Raw genomic sequence first — 21,606 nt, 5'->3', positions numbered from 1 at the left:
GATAGATAGATAGATAGATAGATAGATAGATAGATAGATAGATAGATAGATAGATGGATGGATGGATGGAAGGAAGGATAGCATAGTGCCTAGCACATAGTAAGTGCTCTATAAATGTTGCTGATGATCATGATGATGATGATGATGTACCTACTATAAGCATTAGATATAGCATTTCAATATTATTCTCTTTATGATCCTATTACCTTTTCACACTTTAAACAATTTGATAATTACTGCTCCTTTGGCATATTTTTCTAGTTCGATTGCTTTAGTAAAATGAAACATGAAACATCAATCAAATGGTTAAAAATTTATGAAGTACTAACTTTGTGCTAGGTATAAATGAAATAAGCTTCAGGTGAAATATGAGGAAAGTTGAGTTGAGGAAAAAAATCCTTTCAAATTATAATTTAATATAAGGTAAATATAATAATCATAATTATATAAAAATAAGGTAATTACTTTAACAGATTGTTGTTGGGAATAAATGACATAATCTATGTGAAGGTGTTCTGCAAACTATGAAGCTATCATTTATTCCTGCTTCTAGGGTGATTTCTTGCTTGTCTAAGAGCACTGATCTAAATGAGTGTATCTCACTTAAAACATGTGATTAAGCTCTGTTGTGTGTGTGTGTGTGTGAGAGAGAGAGACAAAGACAGAGACAAAGACAGAGACAGAAACAGAGATAGAGACAGAGAGAGAGAGAGAGAGAGAGAGAGAGAGAGAGAGAGAGAGAGAGAGAATGAAATGAGAACATAAGGGAAAAAAGGAGACTAAGGGAGAGTTACAGGGAATGAGCCATAGGAACTTGGCAAGGGAGAGAAATAGTGTTGTTTATGAATAGTAATGACACTCATTCTTGACAAAGCAACATCAGGTTGCATGTAGAAGATAATAAAAACAGAAATGAGCAGAGGAACAAACAATCAGAGAAAAAGTTACCAAACAATCAGGATTTCTCAAACTACTATTTTAACTTGTGATGTTGACAGTCATTTCATTTCCTGGTTCACTTAGTAGAAGGTAGTTATGCTCTTTGATCTATAATACTCCAATACTACACAAATACACATACACACATGTGCACAAATATATAGACATGCATACATCTGTCTGTCTATATATCTATCTGTTCCATTTCAATTAACTAGGGAGACCATAGCTGTATAAGGTATAACATAGATCTTAACGGCCAGTGAAATTCTATTGTCTCCACCAAAGGCTTTCTCCCATGTAAAATTCATCTCATTATCGCACAAGCCAAGAGCTCTTTGGAAGGCCTTTATCATCTAGAGACGGTTTACTGAATTTAATGTTTAAAAATTAGTTACCCCAGAAAAATCTTTCCCATCATTTCTAAATGAATACCAAAAATGACTGGAATGATTGGCAGGTGAATCTATACAGTACATGCTAAAAATAGAAGTCAAAAGGTAGAGATCTAGGAGAACATTTATTTTAGAGAGACATGTGCACCAGTAATAGGCCTATTAGCACAATTTGTTAGGGCAAAGTCCTAATGAGGTCATGGGGCAAATTCCTATATGGGCTAGTTAGCTTCATAGGAAAAAAAAAAAAAAAAGAAAGAAAAGAAAAAAAAAAAAGACCCACAAACCAGTTCCACAATTGACAAACTGAACCAATAACCCTAGTCAGGCATCTTCTCACATTATTTCACAAGGGACAGGGAAAGAGGGTGACTGATTGACTTAGTACAGGGCTATCTATCATCATTTACTGTAAACTGAATTCAAAGCAGGCCATCATAGTACCTACAACTCTGAAGAAGCAGATCCACCTCCATTCATTCATAGAGGGGATTCTGTCAATGAGAAGAAGTTACTTAAACAGGTCCAAGCCAAAAGAAAAAAAGGAAAAGCCCACACATTAAAATTTCAAGAATTCTAGCATTTTCTTTGTAAACCTTTTATTGCTAGAAAATCATGAATTGAAAAGAAATTGTTTTGACTATACTTGAAATGGAAGAACTAACAGTCCACCTCCTCTCTGCTGCCAGTTGTTTTTTAAACTTGGGGAGAATCCCTTTTAAATATCTTGTAGCACAGTCTTCTCAACTGCATGATGTGGAGAGGTCAAACTACACAATCCCTGGTGCCTAACTCATGCTGTTTTATCTAACTCACATGCAACATCTCCATCCTTCCTGACAATATCTTCCCTTAAAATCTTACCCAACCTTCAAGGCCCTCGTCAAAGGTCATCTCCCTCCTTTCCTGATTTATCAATTATTTAGGGTGTCCTAAAAATCCTAGTGCCGTTTTTAGCTTTAACTGGTACGTAAGCTATTAAAGTTCTAACAACTCTTGAAGCTATTCAAGCTTAAAAGTACGCTAGGACTTTTAGGACACCCTGTATATTATCTTCCCTCCTCTGAACTCCCAGTGAACTTGGATTTCTCTTCAGGCACATATATTCTGCTTTATTTTATAGCAATTTGTGCACTTGTCTTGTTACCTCTCAGCTAGAATAGAATATAAATTACTCAGAGGATTGTCTATAATTCCCCATATTTAGCACCAGGGTTTCTTAAACTTTTTCCATTGGCTACCCCTTTATGCATTTTGGCAGCATTTGTTGGAATTACACGGCCTGAGGGCATGCACAGTGCAAAATGCACATGCTTTGTGTTCAGAACCAAGGCTGCAGTGAAGCTGTACAATGCAACATGGGCAAGCACTGCCAGAAATACCTCAGACTCATTACACTTTTGATTTTGAATTAATTTTTGGTTGTTGCGTATTCAGAAATCTTTTGCTGTTGCCAAATTTTTCACAGCCCCAAATGGGGTCACTATCCACAATTTAAGAAGTACTGCTTAGAACAGTGTCTTGGCACAGTATCTGTTCTATAGTTGTTGAATTTAGCTGAATGCAATGATATAAAAGCTGGTTGTTAAAAATGCATGAACACTTCCTACCACATTTCCAGATCCAAAATAATGTGCCCAAAGGGATGGTGTGAGATAGATTCCATAACTCTAATGCATCCATTACTTCAGTCTTCCAGCCATCTTGCCAGACTTTCCCTGCCAGTTCTGTGTGGTTTTCTAAGACTCGGCAGAAGAAGCTGTAGTCATAGATTCAGGAGTTTCTCTGTCAGTAATTTCAGAACTCACACAAAAGCCTATGAGGAACTGCTATCCCCAAATATTTGCAGTTCCAGCATAGCTATATAATAACAGTGTGATTACCCAATGAATGAAAGAGTGAATGGATGAATGAAAGTATTTATTGTTTTCTGTGTGTCAGAAATTTTGCTAAGCTCTAGGGATGCAAACATTATGCAGGGTAATCTCTGTATTAAAGAAACTTGCATTATTTTAAAAAAATATTTATGTATCTTTAATTTATGGATAAAACAAGCAATTCCATAACATAGTATAATAAAAAAGATAATTGCACATGAAACTGCAAATCTATTACGTACAACTTGCTATTCCTTTTAAATATATAATAAAGTTCTCATGTAAATTTTTTCTTCCTTTCCCCCACATTAGAGATAGCTACCATTAGAGAAAAAATATACATATTTATAATAATATGTAGTATAATAATAATATAGTAATATATACATACACATACACTTTATTATTATATACATATATCTATTTATAATTCTTTCTCTGGATGCAGATAGTTTATATTCTAATAGGAAAAAACAACACATATAGGGAAACTAGAGACAGAAAGTGTGGCATGGCTTTGAGGTAGCCAGGAGATGCAATGGCAGGCCTAGCACCAGGCAAGATAGTCTGAGATATCGCTAATCAGAGCCCAGGATCCCAATGTTAGGAGTCAGAAGTATAAGTGATGAGTCAGTTTGGTGCTAAATTATGTAAACAGATAATCTTTTCTCATCCCTAATGTTCCTCAGCCTCTTCAGTATTTGACACTGTTGACCAGCCTGTCCTCCTGATATTGTGCTCTCTCACTTTGTTTTTGTGGAACTACTCTCTCTTCTTGCTCTCTTCTTCGATATATGCCGGCTCCTTCTCAGTCTTCCTTGCTGGCTTATTATCAATATCCTGTCCCACCCTTAACTGCACATATTCCCCCAAGATTTTATTTGAGCATTGTTCTTTCCCCCTCCTCTTCATTCTCTTTTGGAACCTTATGAATTCCTATGGCATTAATTTTAATCTCCGTGCAGATCCATGTATCTATATAATCAGATCCAGTCCCTTTCCTGAGCTTTAGCCCCACATACCAAACTGACTCTTGGACATTTCAAACTTGACATCCTTCAGACATGTCAAAATCAACATGTTCAAAGCAGAACTGATTATCTTTTTCCCCAAACATGGCCCTGTTTCGAATTTCACTATTTCTGTAGAAGACACAAGTACTCTTCCATTCTCTCATGATCATAACTTCTTTGTTACATTCTTCACTCCTCACTCTCCCTCACTCTATAAATCTAATCAGTTGCCAAATCTTAACATTTCTACAACATCTCCCTCATCCAACCCCTTCTCTCTATTCGCATAGCTATTGCCTTAGTCCAAGCCCTCCTCAACTCTTGTCTAGACTATTACATTATCTTCAGTCAGTCTATCAAAAGAATTAATAAGTGCCTACTATATGCCAAACACTGTGCTGAGCATTGGGGATACAAAGAAATGTAAAAGATAATCCCTGTTCTTAACGAGCTGTCTAATGAAGAGAGACAATGTTCAAATAACTATGTATAAACAAGCAAAATACAGGATAAATTTGAAATAATTAATAGAGGAAAGGCACCTGAATTATGTGAGATCAGGAATAACTTCCTGAAGAAAATCAAATTCTGAATTGTTCTCTCATCCATAAGCCTCTCTCCACTCCACCGTCCATGTAACTACCCAAGTAATTTCCCTTAAATTTAGTTCTAAATATGTCTCCTTTCTACTCAAATACCAGTGGTTCCTTTATTACCTCAAGGATACAGCAAAAATCCTTTAAAAAAATTAATGCCTTTACAACCTAGGTGTAAGCTATCTTTCTAGTCTTATCATACATTGCTTCCCTTGCCCTACTCTATGGTCCAGTCAAGCTGACATTCTTTCTAGCACTCATATAACACTCCATCTCATATCTCTGTGGTCTTTGTACTGTATAGCCACCATACCCAAAATGCACTCTTCTCCCTAGTTCAGTCTCATAGAGTCCTTTGCCTTCAAGACACACGCCAATCACCATCTTCAATACAACACTTTTCCTACTTTCTTTCATGGGATGTCATCCCTCTCTTGCTACCTTGTATTTATTTTACATTTTCTCTCTATATTTTTTTATATACATGTTGACTCATTTGATAAAATGTAACATTCTGAGAGTAGCTACTATTTCATATTTTGTATTTGTGTTCATAGTATCTATCACAGTACCAGACAAAATATGTGCTAATACATTCTTGTTGATTGATTAAAGTAAAAATCATTACTGCGCGCAGGTGGGTTATGAGCCTCCATTTAACATAAACCAGCCATTTCTATGTCATTCTATGCCTTTAGGCCTGAGAAGAACCACTGTATATCACTGATCTGTGAAGTTCTAACTTCACCTTTCACTGTGACTAGATTGGGACTTAGAGAATTAGGAGTTATATCAGGTATATGGATTAAGACTTAAAAAATGATCTTGGAAATGATCATACTAGTGAAGCTAGGGGGAGGATCTTTTGGGAATCTCTTTCCTAATGAGGAAGTGATGATATTAGTGAAAAAAGCAACAAGTTTGGTGGTACCAGAAGGTTCATGTTCAAGTCCAAAATCTGCCACTTAACTATGTGACTTTGGACAAGTCACTTAGCTTCATTTTTCCCATCTGTAAAAATCGGGCTAATATCTATTCTATAAAGCAATATACACATGCACATAATTTTTTAAATATATTATCTGTTCTCCCCTCATCCTCCAATTTTGCTTTTTTCATGCTTTTTGGTTTTTTAGAAGTTATTTGATGACTATGCCTTATGCTAAGTACCTTTAGTTCATCTTCCTCAAATACAGTACTGATTCAGACCCACTATTACAGATTCTATCAAATGTAAAACATATTCAAAGACAAACTGATTTGTACAACTTATTAGAGAAATGCATCTTAATATGCTGCAGTCGAGTGTGACCTTGGGGACTGGGTAGGATTTTCTGGAGTTCTCATGTGCATGAAGATGTTTAGTGTCAACCAACAGACCTAAGAAATGTCACATTGTTAGCATTCTAAAAACAAACTGAAAATTAGTTTACTGCAGACTGTCATTCTGGTGGATTTATCTCTCTTGAGCATTTGATTTATCAGATTAGGGAATCTGTGAATAATTTTCAACTTTAAAAGACATTGTAAACTATGATACAGATTATTCAGTGGATACCATTGATATTTTTAGCATTCTCTATAATGAAGTGAAGGACTACAAAATACCCTCTGATCCTTACATAGAACAAGAAGTAGTGGGATGATGGTGGTCGTTACAATAAATAGACTTACCAGTTCTAAAATGAAAATGAAAATAAACTACTGCTTTATAAATGCAATGATCTTTAAGTGGGAAAAGTGTTTTTTTCCCCTCCACCTCCTCAGCCATCAATTCCTTCTAACTATTACTGTAAAGAGTACTCAAGATGATATCTAACATAAGTATTAGGTATTACTGTATAATTATCTGCAACATTTATGTTGTCTGTTCAATGGATGCTTGGTCACAAGGAATACAAAAAGGTTGGGAAACTGAAGCATTTATTTTTCTTTCCTTTAAAAATAGTTTACTTTTCCACTAAAGGATTATAATATGTTTAGCTCTAGAAAATAAAAAGCTGAATGGTGGAGCCAAAATGGTAGAGAGAAGCCAGGAAGTTGCCTGAGATCTCCTCAGTTTCCCTTGGAAACAATATTAAATCAAGCCTTTAAAAGACTTCTGCAGTGACAGAATTCACAAAAATGTGGAGTGAAACAACTTTCCAGTCCAAGATAATTTAGAAGGACTTCAGGAAGGATCTGTCTCACTTAGGTAAAAGAGGAGCGGAACCTTGCATAGGTGGTGTCCAGGCAAGCCAGCAAGAGGCTCTCAGTCACAGCACAGATTGGCAGCTGAGGGCTCTCAGTCCTGGCTCAGCAGGCCAGTGGCACAGCAGGCAAACTGCCAGCTCCAGACCCCAGGACACAATGAGCATGACTAGGTTGGGCCACCCTAGCACAGTGGGCAAGCCACTAGCCCCAGAGGCCCCAGCAGAAAACTAGTGACCAGACCCCTGGAAATCAGTGCAAGAAGTTTGAGACAGTGCCCCTTTTACCCCACGAGCAGAGTTCAAATTTTAAAAAAATAATCAAAACCCAAAAAAGAACCCTGACCATAAAAAGCTACTATAGCAACAGGGAAGATCAAACCACAAACTCAGGAGAGTACAACAATGACAAAATGTGAACATGTGAAACCTCAAAGGGGAACATGAATTGGTCTCAAGCCCAAAAAGTCCTCTTAGAAGAGCTCAAAAAGGATTTTAAAAAGCAAGTAAGAGAGGTAGAAGAAAAACTGGGGAAAGAAATGAGAGTTATGCAAGAGAATTATGAAAAAAAAAGAGTCAACAGCTTGGAAAAGAAAATGCAAAAATTGACTGAAGAAAACAACTTAAGAAATAGAACTGGCCAAATGGAAACAAAAATCCATTGAAGGAAAGAATTCCTTTAAAAGTAGAATTTGCCAAATGAAAAAGAGGTACAAAAGCTAACTGAAGAAAATAATTCCTTAAAAATTAGGTTACGAACAACCCCAGTTGTGGTTCCTTGGCATATAGTAAGTGAATAATAAATGCTTGTTGATGACTATACCTGAACATTCTACTTTCTTGCTGTTTCATTAACCATTTTGATTTTATTGAAACTTCTTTCTCAAACTGTGTCAGTGCCTTTTTGCAATTTTTGGCAGCCTGGGATACTGTGAGAAGTGTGTGGGAGCTAGCTTAAATCATATCTGGAAAATTGATTGTTTTTCAGCATAAAGATTTATAATACGCATGTATACATATATATATACTTTATATTAAGAAGTTGGGACTTGAGTCACTTTTTTTTTATTTCCTAGACTTAAGAAAGTGATAGAGAAAATGTTAATATGCAGATTAAACTTAAAAGCGTGTCATATCTCTTCCCCCAACTTCTTCCCCCATCCTCCAAACCATCGTTAAGCATTACCAGCACACCAATATATGCTTTTGTCAGCTCCTCACTACTGGCTATCTTCTTTGGTTTCTGAATCAGTATGCTGTCACTAGTCTCTTTCTGCTTCTCCAACTGTTGCTTTGCTGTATTTTTTTCTGTTTCCCTCTCTTCTTCTTGACGCATTAAAGTGGCTGTTTCTCAGGGCTCTGTCTAGGTCCTCATTCTTTCTTTAGTCTATTTTCCTTGGCAAGCTGGTTCACTTTGATGACTTTGATGACCCCTCCAAAGCACGTGATTCCCAAATCTATAGTTCCAGGTGTGCATCTTCTACAACCTATAAGATATTTTTATCTGGACGTATGCATTTCTACCTGGCAATGACAAGTTGTGATTCTATCTTAAGTCTACATGTTCAAAATACTTACTCTTTCTGCCTCTGGCACAAACATTTACAAGACCTATCATATTTGGAACTCTGAACTTGATTTTTACTTTACTATGTCATATATACAATCAATCAAATAGGCTTGTAAATTCCATCTCTTGCATTCAAATTCTTTCTCAGTTTCTACTGTCACCCCTCTAGTCATGACCCTCATTACCACTTGCCTGATCTTTTACCATTGCCTCTCAACAGGTCTTCATGTCTCTACCTCTCTCTTTATTTTAAACTATCTTTCATATTGCTGCCAGATTGACCTGTCTTATAGATATGTTCATATTACTTCTCTCTTAAATAATTGACAATGGCTCTTTATTATCTACTCAGTAAAATCTGAAGTTTTTTTGTCTAAAACTCAAAGGCTTCTGCTATGTTGGCACCAGCACACCCTTCCAAAATTAGCAAGTATTGTTCGCTGTACTCTTTTCACATGTCAAATTAGACTGCCCCCTGACTTCTAGAAGCACACTTCACTTCAGTAACTTTGTTCATGTTGTTCTCCAGGACAGGAATGTTTCCTCTTCTCCTAAACACAGAATCACAGGATTGTTAGGGACCTCAGAACCCAACATGCACCGTGACATATGTTTAATTAAATTCCTGGCAAGTGACCATTCAGCCTCCACTTGAATGATGGTAAGATGGTTGTACCTACTACCTCCAAAATCATCCAATTCCACTTCTGAACTTTGATTATTACATTATTACATTAAGTACAAATACATATCTGTAAGATTTTTAACTTTTGTTCATAGTTCTATCTTCTTGAGTGAAGTAAAAAGGCCTAATACCTTTTCCACATGATAGTCTTTCACATAAGACTTCTATTTTCAAGGTTAAACATTCTCTGTTACCTCAACTGATCCTTGGCATGATTTCTAATCTTGTTTCTATCCTAATGACTCTTACGTGTATTCTCCTATTTCTCAATGACCTTCCTAAAAAGTCCAGAGCTGAATACAGTATTACATATGTATTCTGATCAGAGCAGAGTATGCCAGGACTATCCTTTTATTCACTTGCCTTGAAGTATCCAGATAGCAATATCTTTTTCTCTGTCATGTCATACACATTGTTGTTCGGGTACTAGTTACACACCACTAAAACTTCCAGATTTTTTTTACAAGAATGGTTTTCTAAACATGTCTTCATCATTCCATACTTATGTAGTTGACTTTTTTTAAACCAAATTAGGATTTTATATTAATTTCATTAGATTCAGATCATTATTATAGTCTCTTGAGGCCTTTTTTGGACCCTCAAATCTGTAATATAACTTCTTAGTTATCCCAACTAATTTTATAATTAACAACATAGCCCCTTTATCTAAAGCATTCAGGTAAATGTTAGATGATTCAGGGCCAAATACATAACCTAATGACATTATTTTTCAGACTTCCCTCCAAGTTAATCAATTAATAATCCTTGAGTTCTGTCATTCAATCAGTTCAAATGCTATTTAACTGTAACTACATTTAGGTATATATGTCTCAACTTTCACTATGAGCCTATCATCTCTCTGCTAGGAAGAGGATCTTACTAACTTTTTATACAAGGAGAGACAGATTTTACCAGTGACTTATATAAAGTAATACAGGGTATGTTCATCAAATTTCTAGATAATTCAAAGTTGGGAGGGAAAACTAACAAGAGACACGATGACCAGAATCAAAATAACACTCAATAGGCTGGAGCACTGGGTTGAACCTAATAAGATGAAATTCGTGAAAGATAAATGTTAAGTTTTGCACGTAGGTACATAAGAATCAATGTCACTTATAGATATAGATATAGATGTAGATATAGATATGATGGAGAGGTATGGAAGGAAAGAAGTTATCAACATCATCTGGGGCTTTCAGTAGACCACAAACTTAATATGGATTAGTAAAGTAATGTGATTTGGGGTGCAAGATGAGAAACAGAGATTCCAAGAATAGTGGGATGATAAATTTCATTGACCACTGTCAACATCAGACCTCATCTGGAGTACTGTTTTTAGTTATCAGCACCACACATTAAGAAAGACATTGATAAGCTAGAGAGTGTCCATATGTAGGCAATTGGGATGATGAAAAACCTTGAGTCCAATTTTTATGAAAATTAGTTGCAGCAACTGGACATGTTAGTCTGGAGAAGAGAAGGATAGGGCCTGGGGAAAGGAGTGGAGTATCACAGCTGTCTTCAAATAATTAAAGAGCTGTATTAGAAGACAAATTAGACTTGTTCTGTTTGGTCCAAAAATTTGAAACCAAGAATAATGAATTGAAAGTGCATTTAGGCTTGATTTTACTGGGAGGGGAGGGATGGAAAAAAAAAAAACTAACCTAATCATTAGAACTGTCCAAAAAGGGAATGGGCTGCCTCAAGAGTTGATGGGCTTCCTTCTCTTTGGAGGTATTTGGGCAAAAGTTCAATGAAAACTTGTTGGGTATGTTATAATAGATATTCTTCTAATGTATGGGCTATAATCAATGACTCTTGAGTTCTTTCTCAGCTATCTAATTCTGTAATTTATTCTCATGCAAAATGATGTATGATCATAAATCATTTTGATTTATACAGTATAAATCAAAGAGGATTTTATAGTAGCATGCAGTGGTATGCAGCCCTTATAAATTCTTAGAGAATCCACAGAGAAATGTAGGTGGCTAGTACTGGAAGGGACTAAAGATTACCTAGCTAAACTGTTCTTCATCCTTCATTCTCAAAGAGGACCAATGACATCACAGGTGTGATGTCTTAACTTGCACATAAATTGGATTTGAGTGAGGCAGAGGTGTTCAAAGTCAGCAGTCTCTCTCTCTCTCAATAAAATCAGTCCCTTCCATACTTTCTCTTTCTTTTTTATAATTGTGTTGTGTACTTCTAAGTCTCATCCTTTGTCAGTACTCATTGATGAAAGAGGGAGGGATGATGGGTATGTAACATCTAGGTGCATATGCCTCGGTATTGTACTTATACCTTGACAAAGTATAAGATAAAAATCACCTCCCAGTGTTCAGAATGCCCAAGCAGGTGCCAAAAGTCCTATACCCCAGTCTTACTGACCATTTTATAATATGGAATCATACATGACTCTATAACATGTTTAGTGGAGACATTGGTTCCTCTTTTATATTCCTTTGTTAAGTTCTTCGGAGACTTTATAACAAAGAGCATATGCCATATTGGATCATAATTTGCTGAATGAATGAATGAAACTTCATCGTCCTACTACAAAGTAAGGTATACGAGGCAGGAAAGTATCATGAATTAGAAATATAAGGACCTACAAACCACCAAGAGCAAAGACTCAAGACATTACCCTGAAAAGTCAAGCCACTATTAAATGATTTAATAAACAAGTAAAAAAGTATATATTAAGCCCTTATTGTACACCAAGTACTGTACTAAGTAAGTACTGACATTAAAAATAGAAAACCAAGAAAAGTCTGGCTCTCTTAGAGTTCACCTGCCACTAGGGGGAGACAACACATATAAGAAGTTTCAGCTGCAAGCCCCAAAACAGGGCACCAATTCCTCATCATTTACATTATACATTTCTGAAAGGAATCCTTCTGTCAAATGATATGGCAATTTAGTATATAATCTATTTTGAACATAAACAAGATAAAATATCTTACCATGCCCAAAATTTGATATAAAATATTCTGTAACATTCAATAAAACTGGGCATTAATTGCCCACGGTTTCTCAGCTTATTGAACCAAGTACAGAGAAAAATTGCAAATTTAGAACTCTGAAGACCAAGGAGTAGCAATTAACATGAGAGGCTGTCTTGAATGAGAACTAAGGATTTCAAAGTATTTACAAGTCAAAAGAATAACACGCACAATGAACATTTGTTTTCCCATTTTCTGGCTTTGGCCTCTACAATATTTCTGGCTTTGGCCTCTACAAATATCATACTACAAAGTGCAGAGAAAGCCTTAATATTATTAACTAACACCTAATTTAGTAATTCTGTAGTAATGATTATGTACTTCAATTCAAAAAGATCTGATCATACCACTCTCCTGAGCAAAAGCATTCCATAACTTCTCTTTGCTATAGGATAAAAGTCAAACTCATTACATTGGCATTTTAGGTCCTCCACAATCTGACCCCAACTTAATTGTGCATTCTTATTTTACCCTGCCTTTAACATATTCATATTCCAGCTAACTGTATTTATATAAGCTATTCCCTGATTTTGTCCCATATTCTCTCAGCTTCATGAATTATATAGTCCATACATCAGCCCGAAATACTTTCTGTCATGTTGAAATTTATCTTATCCCAGATTGGATACTACCTCTCTCATGAAGCTTTCTCTAGTTTTCTGTTTTGAAATTTATCTCTACCCTTTCTAATTTTCCTAGCACTTTTTCTAACCTCTCTTTTGACTCTATGTTATTCTATCTTGTATTATTCCTAGATGTTTGCTTCTCTTACACACTCTATTAAACCATAAGTTCCCTTAACACAGAGACTATGTTTTTGTTCCTTTGTTTTTGTATTCACGGTGCCTAGTCTAGTGCTCTGGGTGTAGGAGGGATCTGATTAATGCCTGTTGAATTCAATTGTTCTTTAAGTAATACATCTGAGTAAAATATTTCAACTTACAAGGGTAACACCGTCATCATTTTTCTCATTTACATTTCCTCCTGATGATAAGAGTTGTTTTATATCATTCAACATACTCATTGGTCTCTGAAGCTTTATCTGGCGAAGTGAGGTCAGATCCACCCCTGTTAAGAGACAGACAAGAAGATGTTTCAAGCAGCCGGAAAAACAAAACAAAACAAAAAAACACACATACACACATACAGATTTCTCAGACCACTGGTTACCAAAATACATTCTACTGAGGCATTACCTGCTATTGTTGTCTTACAGTTGTTGATGTTGCCTATAGTTCTTTAAAATATTGTTAAATGTGCTATAATTTCCCCACTACACTGTATGTTCTTGTGAAATAGACTGTCATCTTTGTAGTCTTTTTGGCACTTAGCATGGTGTTATGTCTAGTAGATGCTTAATAAATATTTGTTGATTTTATTTTAAATTGACTGAGTAGGACAATGCAGTGAATAGAGGACTGTCCTTAAAAGGAGAAAGACTTGTGTTCAATTTCCACCTCTGACAGGCTGTGTAACACTATGCTGATGACTTAATCTTTCCCTGAGTTAGATAATTCTCTAAGACTATAAATTGCAGAGAAGCTATTTACCTGCATTGGTAGGGAGAGTTTCCTCACCTGGGAGGAGTTTATACCATTGAAATAAAAGCTCCTAAGACATATATATTTTATATATATATATACACACACACACACATATATATATACATATACATGTATATGTATATGTATATGTATGTGTATATATATACATACACACATATAAACATACATATACTTACATACTTATACATATACACATATGTATGTGTATGTATGTATACACACAAACACACACACATGCCCTATGCCCATTTTAAATTATAGCAAAAATCAAATGACAAAACAATTTCGTTAAAACACCTGTGTAGAACATAGTATAAAGATACAATATCTGTTTGCTACAAACTTATAAAAGAGTCCTGCTATCAAGGACATAAGAAGTAAACTTTAAAAAAGGCATACTTGTTTACAGTATGTACAACTACACACTGAACATGCTGGACAAGAAAGAATGGCAAGAAAACCATTCATCAAAGTTACACATAAAGGAAAATCTTCATACTTCATTCAAGTAATCAGTCTTAAAAAAAATAGATGTGTACACCACACTGAAGTGTTTTAACCTCCTTTCCTTTTAGCAATAAGGGGAGAGGAAGTGATAAAACAGAATAAAAGATAAAAATGGGTATTTGAATGGTTTCACTTATTGAATATAGTCTACTTTAAAGTCATCTCTTTTGGAGGGAATAAAAGAATATAAAACTTCTTTACATATATGAGGGCAGGACAATTATCATTTGCCATTTCAAAAAAAATAGATTCCTTAATGGACATTTATGAAATCTATTAAGGTAAAAAAAACATAACTATGTCCTCATTTTAAAATTCATGAGTTTGAACAGTGGTCTAAAGTTTTGATGCATATTTCTTCTTCTTGAGTCATGCAGATTTTTCTCACATATCTTAAACTGATTCTAAGTAGATGAATGTAAAGTATTCTCCATTCCGAAGTTTGATCATTTTTGTAATCTTTCTAATGTTGCAAAATACATTATGCAGTAGCTCATAGGGTTGTCAAGAAAATAACTCTTATTTACCACCTGGGACATCATTTTAAAATGTGTTTAAAACTTAGTCATTTAAAAAAAACAGATTGACAAGGAAAAATAAATCTTAAGAAAAGTATAAATAGAAAATGGAATTCCTCTATTTGCAGAACTGAATACATGAGGTAATACAAAAAAAAAAATCTCCTGTTTTTTGCATATATTTGAGGCCCATATTAGGCTGTTTTTCCTCTATAAATATCCAGGTATCAGTGGAGAGGGAATGGAAATGAAGAATGGAGTCTCACATCGAAGGAACAGAGACAAAGTAATTTTGGTTAGGGAGCAAAGTGTAGGAAGACAATGGTATCTTAATGAGGTTGGAAAGATAGGTTAGGGCCAGGTTGGATAGGACTTTAATAGCTAAATAGCTTTTTTTCATCCTAGAAGTAATACAAAACCACTGGATTTAGTTGAATAACATAGTCTCATAGTTAGATCTTCATTTAAGGAATTTTACTTTGGTAGCATTAAAATAGGCTGGAATGGAATGGGAAGAGATTTGAGACAGGAAGACCAATTAGGAGGTTGTTGCAATAACCTAGAAGAGATGTGACAAGGACCTGAATCACAGTGGTAACTGTGAATGTCGAGACAAGGAGTCAAATGGGAAAGATGTGGAGGAGGAATAACCCAATTTGGATATGTAGAGTGAGGGATATTGAGAAACCAAAGATGGTGCTAAGATTATAAACCTGAGATCATGAAAGGAGGGTGATACTTTCAGCAGAAATAGGGAAATTTGGAAGTAGGGAGGGTATGGGGGAAAGATGCATTCATATTTGGACATGTTTATTCTCGTGACCTTCCTGATTATAACCTTAATTGCTTCCGCACCCCCCAACTCAACTATGTCTTCAATTGCCCACATAGTTAGCGGTCCTTTATTTGCTCCTTCCATCCAAGGGTATCTCATTTGGGGTTCCATGTACTCTATTACATGAACTAATGTACCTACTAGGCACTGCGTTAAGTCCTTTACAAATATTACCTCATTTGATCCTCACAACCATCCGGAGAGGTAGATGCTATTATTATCTTCATGTACAATTGAAGAAACCAAAGAAGACAGAGATTAAGTGATTTGCAAGGGTCATGCAGCTAGTAAATATGTGAGGCCAGATTTGAAACTAGGTTTTCTGACTCTAAGCCAAGTGCTCTATCCATTGCTCCAGCTAGCTATCTCTAGTAGCAATGAAGTTGTGAGGATTGAAATATTTCATTCTTTGGTCAAATCAACTAAGCAAGTTAGCAAAGTGTAAATCCCTCATTATAAAGGTTACTAGGTAAATACTAAGTCCTTGCCATTTTTTTCTAGATTAAACTAATTTACTTTTTTTTTTACATTTAATATAATAGATTAAAAAACAAAAAACTAGATATATGATTTAGTTGATATAAGGGATTTCCAGTGTAGAGACCACCTCTCTGAATGTAAATTGACATCTGTTTTGTAGTTTGTAGTCTTTGAGAGTTACTAGGTTAAGTGACTTGTCCAAGGTCACCCAGACATTATGTGTCAGACGTAGGACTAAAATCTAGATTTGTTCTGAACCTGAGAGCAGCTCTCTATCCACTGTGAGATGCTACCTCTCCAGAATGATAATGTAATGGAAATTTGATGTATGCCCAAGTACCTCCAATGGTATCTCCATGTGGAGTACACCAGGAGGTGCCTTCTGGGAGAATTGCAATTATGTATAAAGGAAACATTTCTTAAAGAGGAAGACTGTGGATCATGCAACTGTTTCTGGTCAACTAATCACAATTTTTTTTTCTTGGCAAGACAATCAGGGTTAAGTGACTTGCTCAGTGTCACACAGCTAGTCAACTGTCTGAGGCCTGATTTGAACCCAGGTGCTCCTGCCTCCAGGCCAATGCTCTATCCACTGCACTATCTAGCTGCCCCACTAGTCACATGTTGAAGAAGAGGCTTTTTTTGCTGATTGTGGAAGCATTCAAAAAGTATTGTCATTTTAACTCATTTGCTCCTGTGAGATTGTGGTGATGATTTAGCTCATTATGTTGACTGTAGGAAATAGAGACTACAATCTTGGCAACTCTTGGCAAAGGAAGACTTAGGAAACCAGGAATCAGGATTAAGACCAGCTGTTGCAGCTGGAGGAGCATTGATGTCCTGGAGAACAAGTGTTAACTGCACTCCTTGTCAGAGAAAGGGTATATCTAGCAGATGGGCCACATCTGGACATGAAATTGGTAGGGCCAACACCAATAGGAACCAAGATAAATTTTAAGACTACACTTTCAGAGGCCACTATAAGTATAGAAGACATTATGCCTAAGAAGTATTGGGGGAAATATTTATATGTTTATTTTGGCTATGTCTTTGCAGTAAATATCTTTCTATAAAAAAAAAGCCAACCCCCCCCCCAAATCACCAATTAATTGGTGTTGAGTGATTAAATGGAACTGGGAGTGCTAATCACTGACCCGAACAAATGGTGCATACATAGCAAGGGGGAGCTCAAGCCAATGGCAGAATTCATAGGTTACAATAATTTCTTAAGGTAACAGGTTAAAAACAGTAACATTATTTGGCATTGAATGTAGATTATTGCATACGTTGCTTCTATTTTTCCTCTCATAAATAAAAGCAGATATGCAATACCTTCATGTGTTTAGGGACTAAAATAGCTTTACACATATACAACTCTTTTTTTCACAAATTAAAAAAAGTTGTTTAAAGCTGAAATGATAAGGATACCTAACAAACAAGATCTTCTCACAACTTCCCTATTTCTGTGAATGACACCATCATTTTCCCAGTCTTCCAGAATTGAGACTTTCTAGTCATCCTTAATTAATTTTTCTCCTTTGAACCTCAATCATAACCAATCATTTTCTTGTACTTTTTCCCTTTGAAATATTTCTAGATTATACACATTCATCTCCATTCCCAATATTATCACTACAGGTTATACCTTTATCACTTTGGATTATTGAAATATTGTCTAAATTAATTTTCTTTTCTTAAGTTTTTTTTGCTGTTTTTTTTGCTCATTAATCCATCCTGTAGATCTCCACCAAATTATTCTTTTTCAAATAACAATTCCAACATTCACTTACCTATTTCAAAATATTTCCAACTCCTTTCTACATTAAATTGAAACTTTTTATATCTTTAAAGCCCTTAACATTCTCGTTCCATCTTCCTTACTAAACTTTATCTCCTACTACTCGTTCTGATAAACATACTCTGCAACATAAACTGCATTCACAGGATACAAGATTTAGAATTGAGAAGGACCACGGAATTCATATATCCCAAATCCCTCATTTTACAGTTGAGCAAACTGAGGCCCAAGGAAATTAAGTGACTTGGCAAGATCACATAGATACCTAGTGTCACAGGTAGGATTGAAATCTACATCCTCTGAGTACAGATCCAATGCATTTTTCACTGTACTACTCTAACCAGGTCATTTTTTTCATTTTTTTTCACCAGAGCTTGTCATGCTCAATCCTATCTCTGTACCTGGAATACATCACTTGACTAAGCATAACTTTAGGGTTCAGTTATGCCCTCCTATATGAAAGCTTCCCCAAGTACTCTAGGCCACACTGATTTCAGCCTCCTCCAACAACTATAGCTCTTATTGTTTGTATGAATCACATCAAAATTGAAATACAACCCCCATTTCTTCTCTTAATGTTTTCATCTGTGGTTATCTTTTTTTTTCTCCTAGTTAATTGCAAAGTCCTAAACAAAAGTCTTTTGAAAAATTTTTTGAATGTTATACAGCATTTAGTTTTTTTTAATTGAGATGTCAGAACCAAATTCTTAATAGGATATATTTATTTAATCCTACTTTGAAGAAATCCAAGTTTTAGTGTTATTTTCTGCTTAAAAGAACACTTAACCTTTAGTCTGTAGAACTCAGACATGGATAGTCCTATTTTTTTTCCTGTGCCCTCTTTATTATTCAGGACTATCCTTTCTATTTCTGACAACATTATTGACCAATTGTTTTCCTCAGAGGCCTGGTGGTTTGTCTTGCATTTGAAATGCAATATTCATCAAATGTTCAACCAGGCCTCCCTGGTTGTCTCATATTACAGATCAGGACACCCAGGTAATGAACTAGGGTTGATTGATTATTCCATGTTCATTCAGTCAACCAGTTGTAACAGGGCAATTAGAACTTGTGACCACTGATTTTCCATGTAACCAACCTTTTCACTGGGCTCCTGCCACATTTATCTCTGACCCTACAACAATAATTTAGCCCAGAAATATAAGAGGAGTATGCAAAATTTTAAGATTAAAATAAAGGAATGATGATACAATTATACAACAATGAAATATGAAAGCAAAGTATAAAACAAAACAAAAATCTTCTCTAGGGTCATAAGTTCTAAGAGCCCTCAACCCCATGGCCTAAACAGTCATCCATTAAAAGAGCACCAATGAGAAGGCCAGAACGTAAATTGAATTACACAAAATTTGCAAGGAGTAACTCCAGATGATGCAGATAAGTGGGAGGGGAGCTGACATAAACAAAGCACAGATTGTGAATTAGGTGGAAGAAAGAAACAGATGGATGGTATCAGCAGAGACCATTACAACAATAATGACAAATGGTATAAACAAAATTAAAAATTAAAGATATATGAGGCTGAATTTATTCTGGCAAATGTTTATTTTACAAATTGATTGTGACAGCTAGAGTTGTGACTGATTTTTTCCTAATCATTAATTTTCAGCACCTCCTTCTCATTTTTACCTTCATTAATCCTTCCTACCCCCCCCAAAAAAAACTAAACTAAAAATGTAATACCACTTAATTTTTATTATTGGGTAATATATATTGAGTAAATATATAATATTGACTTTATTACAGTAAAATACTATGCTGTCCTATCAAATATAACCTTCTAAATAACTAGGAAACAAAGATGTCTGTATGATTAAACCCAAAGTGAGATTAAATAGCCATGTTAATGAATTACTATAATCCACTGAAAAGTGAAGACTCTTTTTTTAAAGAGTAATTAACAGTAGCTTCTAAAAAGACAGAAGGGAAGGTTGAGGAGAAAGCTATGGAACTAGCACTGTAAAATTAAAAGTGCCAAAATACTTTCTGCAAGTTTACCATTATAAAATGCATGAAAAAAATGTGCAAACTGCCAAATTTCAAGATTCTAAACAGCAAAATTTGCATAATTTCAAGCTTCATTCCCATTCTGATTAATGTAATATATCTGCAACAAGGTAGTATATAAGGAGGTTTTCAGAGAGAGCAATTTTTTTTTAATCACATAGCAAGAAAAAAATTAACGAATTACCGAAAGAGGAAAAAAGTGAATTGAGTGCAAGGTTTGGCCAAAGAATCTTAACTACTTGCTTACTTCTTGTTCTTTTAATAGTTGACTGAATGACCTTCAAAAGAGACATTTAGTCAATCTGATTTCTCATTTTTTAATGAAAGTAATAATACTTACCTTCCTCTTATACTTAAATTGGGCTATATTTTTAAAGCATTCTAAGTACAGATTTTTATTATCCTAAGCAAAGCTCAGAATAAAGCTTTTTAAAAAAAATGTGTAGGAGGGGAAAAATACAAGCAAGTAATGAGGTGGATGTGTTGTTTTGTTTCTAAGTGCTAGGCTTCATGGACCCTATATGCTCATGAGAGATACACAATTATTAAAAATCTTTATCTCTCTTCCAAATGATGGAGGTGAGGTGGCTGGGGAGGAAGGAAGAGATGTAAACAGTAACACACAAAAAGTACCATGATTCCTAGACTTAATGTCATTAAGTCCATCTATACTTCCTCTCCCATTTTACAGTTTAGAAAACTAAAGAAGGTCAAGTCAATCCACAAATTTGACAAGATCCAAAGAATTTCAGTAACTTGCCCAATGGCAGGTCTTTGAAAACAGGGACTTTTTTGGTTTTTGATTTTCCATTCTTACTTCCTAGCATAGTGCTTGGCACATAGTAAGTCCTAAAGAAATTCTTCTTGATTGATTGGTTGCTCAAGGTCATACATACTAAATGTCTGTACCATGAAAACTAGTTCTGTCGAATCCAAATCTGGTGCCATATAAAGCATCTGGACTTCATACTACTCCAACTTTCAAAATTTAGCTATTTTTGAAATATTATGTACATATTTCAGTGTATGAAAATCTGATTTTTTTGTAAGCTGCTAAATTTAGAGGGTCAGGAATTGTCCTGTCAATGATTCTACTTTGCATCTATTGTTCTGCCTGGTTTTGTTTTCATAGAACAAGATGCCCCTCCCAGGATAAGTTTATCACTTCTTCACTCACTACCATTCTGTTAACTCAAGGTTTGATTGACACCACCTTTATCAGCTACCTCTCCAATTTAATTGTATAGCTGGAGGGCATTCCTCCCAATACTTTCTTTTATAGAGGCAGAAACTAGACTCACTCTACTTTGCATCTGCTGCTTTGCCTGGTTTCACCTCCATGGTACAAAATGTCAAATATCCTTTGGCATCCCCTCACTTGCTTTTCTACCTCCTTTTGCTTGTTATCCCCCTTTAGGATATAAGCTCCAGGAGGGCAGAAACTGTCTTTATTTTTTTATTAATCATATCCCTAGTGCTTAGCACAGTGCTTGGCACATAGTAGGCACTTAATAAATGTTTATTGGATTGGACTGAGTCATAACGTGCCTGGTCAAGTCTTTTGAACTGAATCCCAGGATATCAGAAAATAGAGATTTATTGACTG

The 21,606-nt window shown here is 35.3% G+C and overlaps 1 protein-coding gene across 1 annotated transcript in view; it reads right to left on the bottom strand.

Annotated features, from left to right (window-relative positions):
• LOC114046108 (unconventional myosin-XVI-like) overlaps positions 1 to 21,606 on the bottom strand; it is a 682,808-nt gene that overhangs the window by 481,286 nt on the left and 179,916 nt on the right. Inside the window, exon 6 of the mRNA XM_027866362.1 lies at positions 13,213 to 13,337. Coding sequence (XP_027722163.1) covers positions 13,213 to 13,337 — 125 coding nt within the window. The remainder of the gene's footprint in view (positions 1 to 13,212; positions 13,338 to 21,606) is intronic.

This window comes from Vombatus ursinus, unplaced genomic scaffold, assembly GCF_900497805.2.
Source record: "Vombatus ursinus unplaced genomic scaffold, bare-nosed wombat genome assembly UNPS02014781.1, whole genome shotgun sequence".
NCBI classification, from domain to species: Eukaryota; Metazoa; Chordata; class Mammalia; order Diprotodontia; family Vombatidae; genus Vombatus; species Vombatus ursinus.
This window is presented reverse-complemented; position numbering and strand designations above follow the sequence as displayed.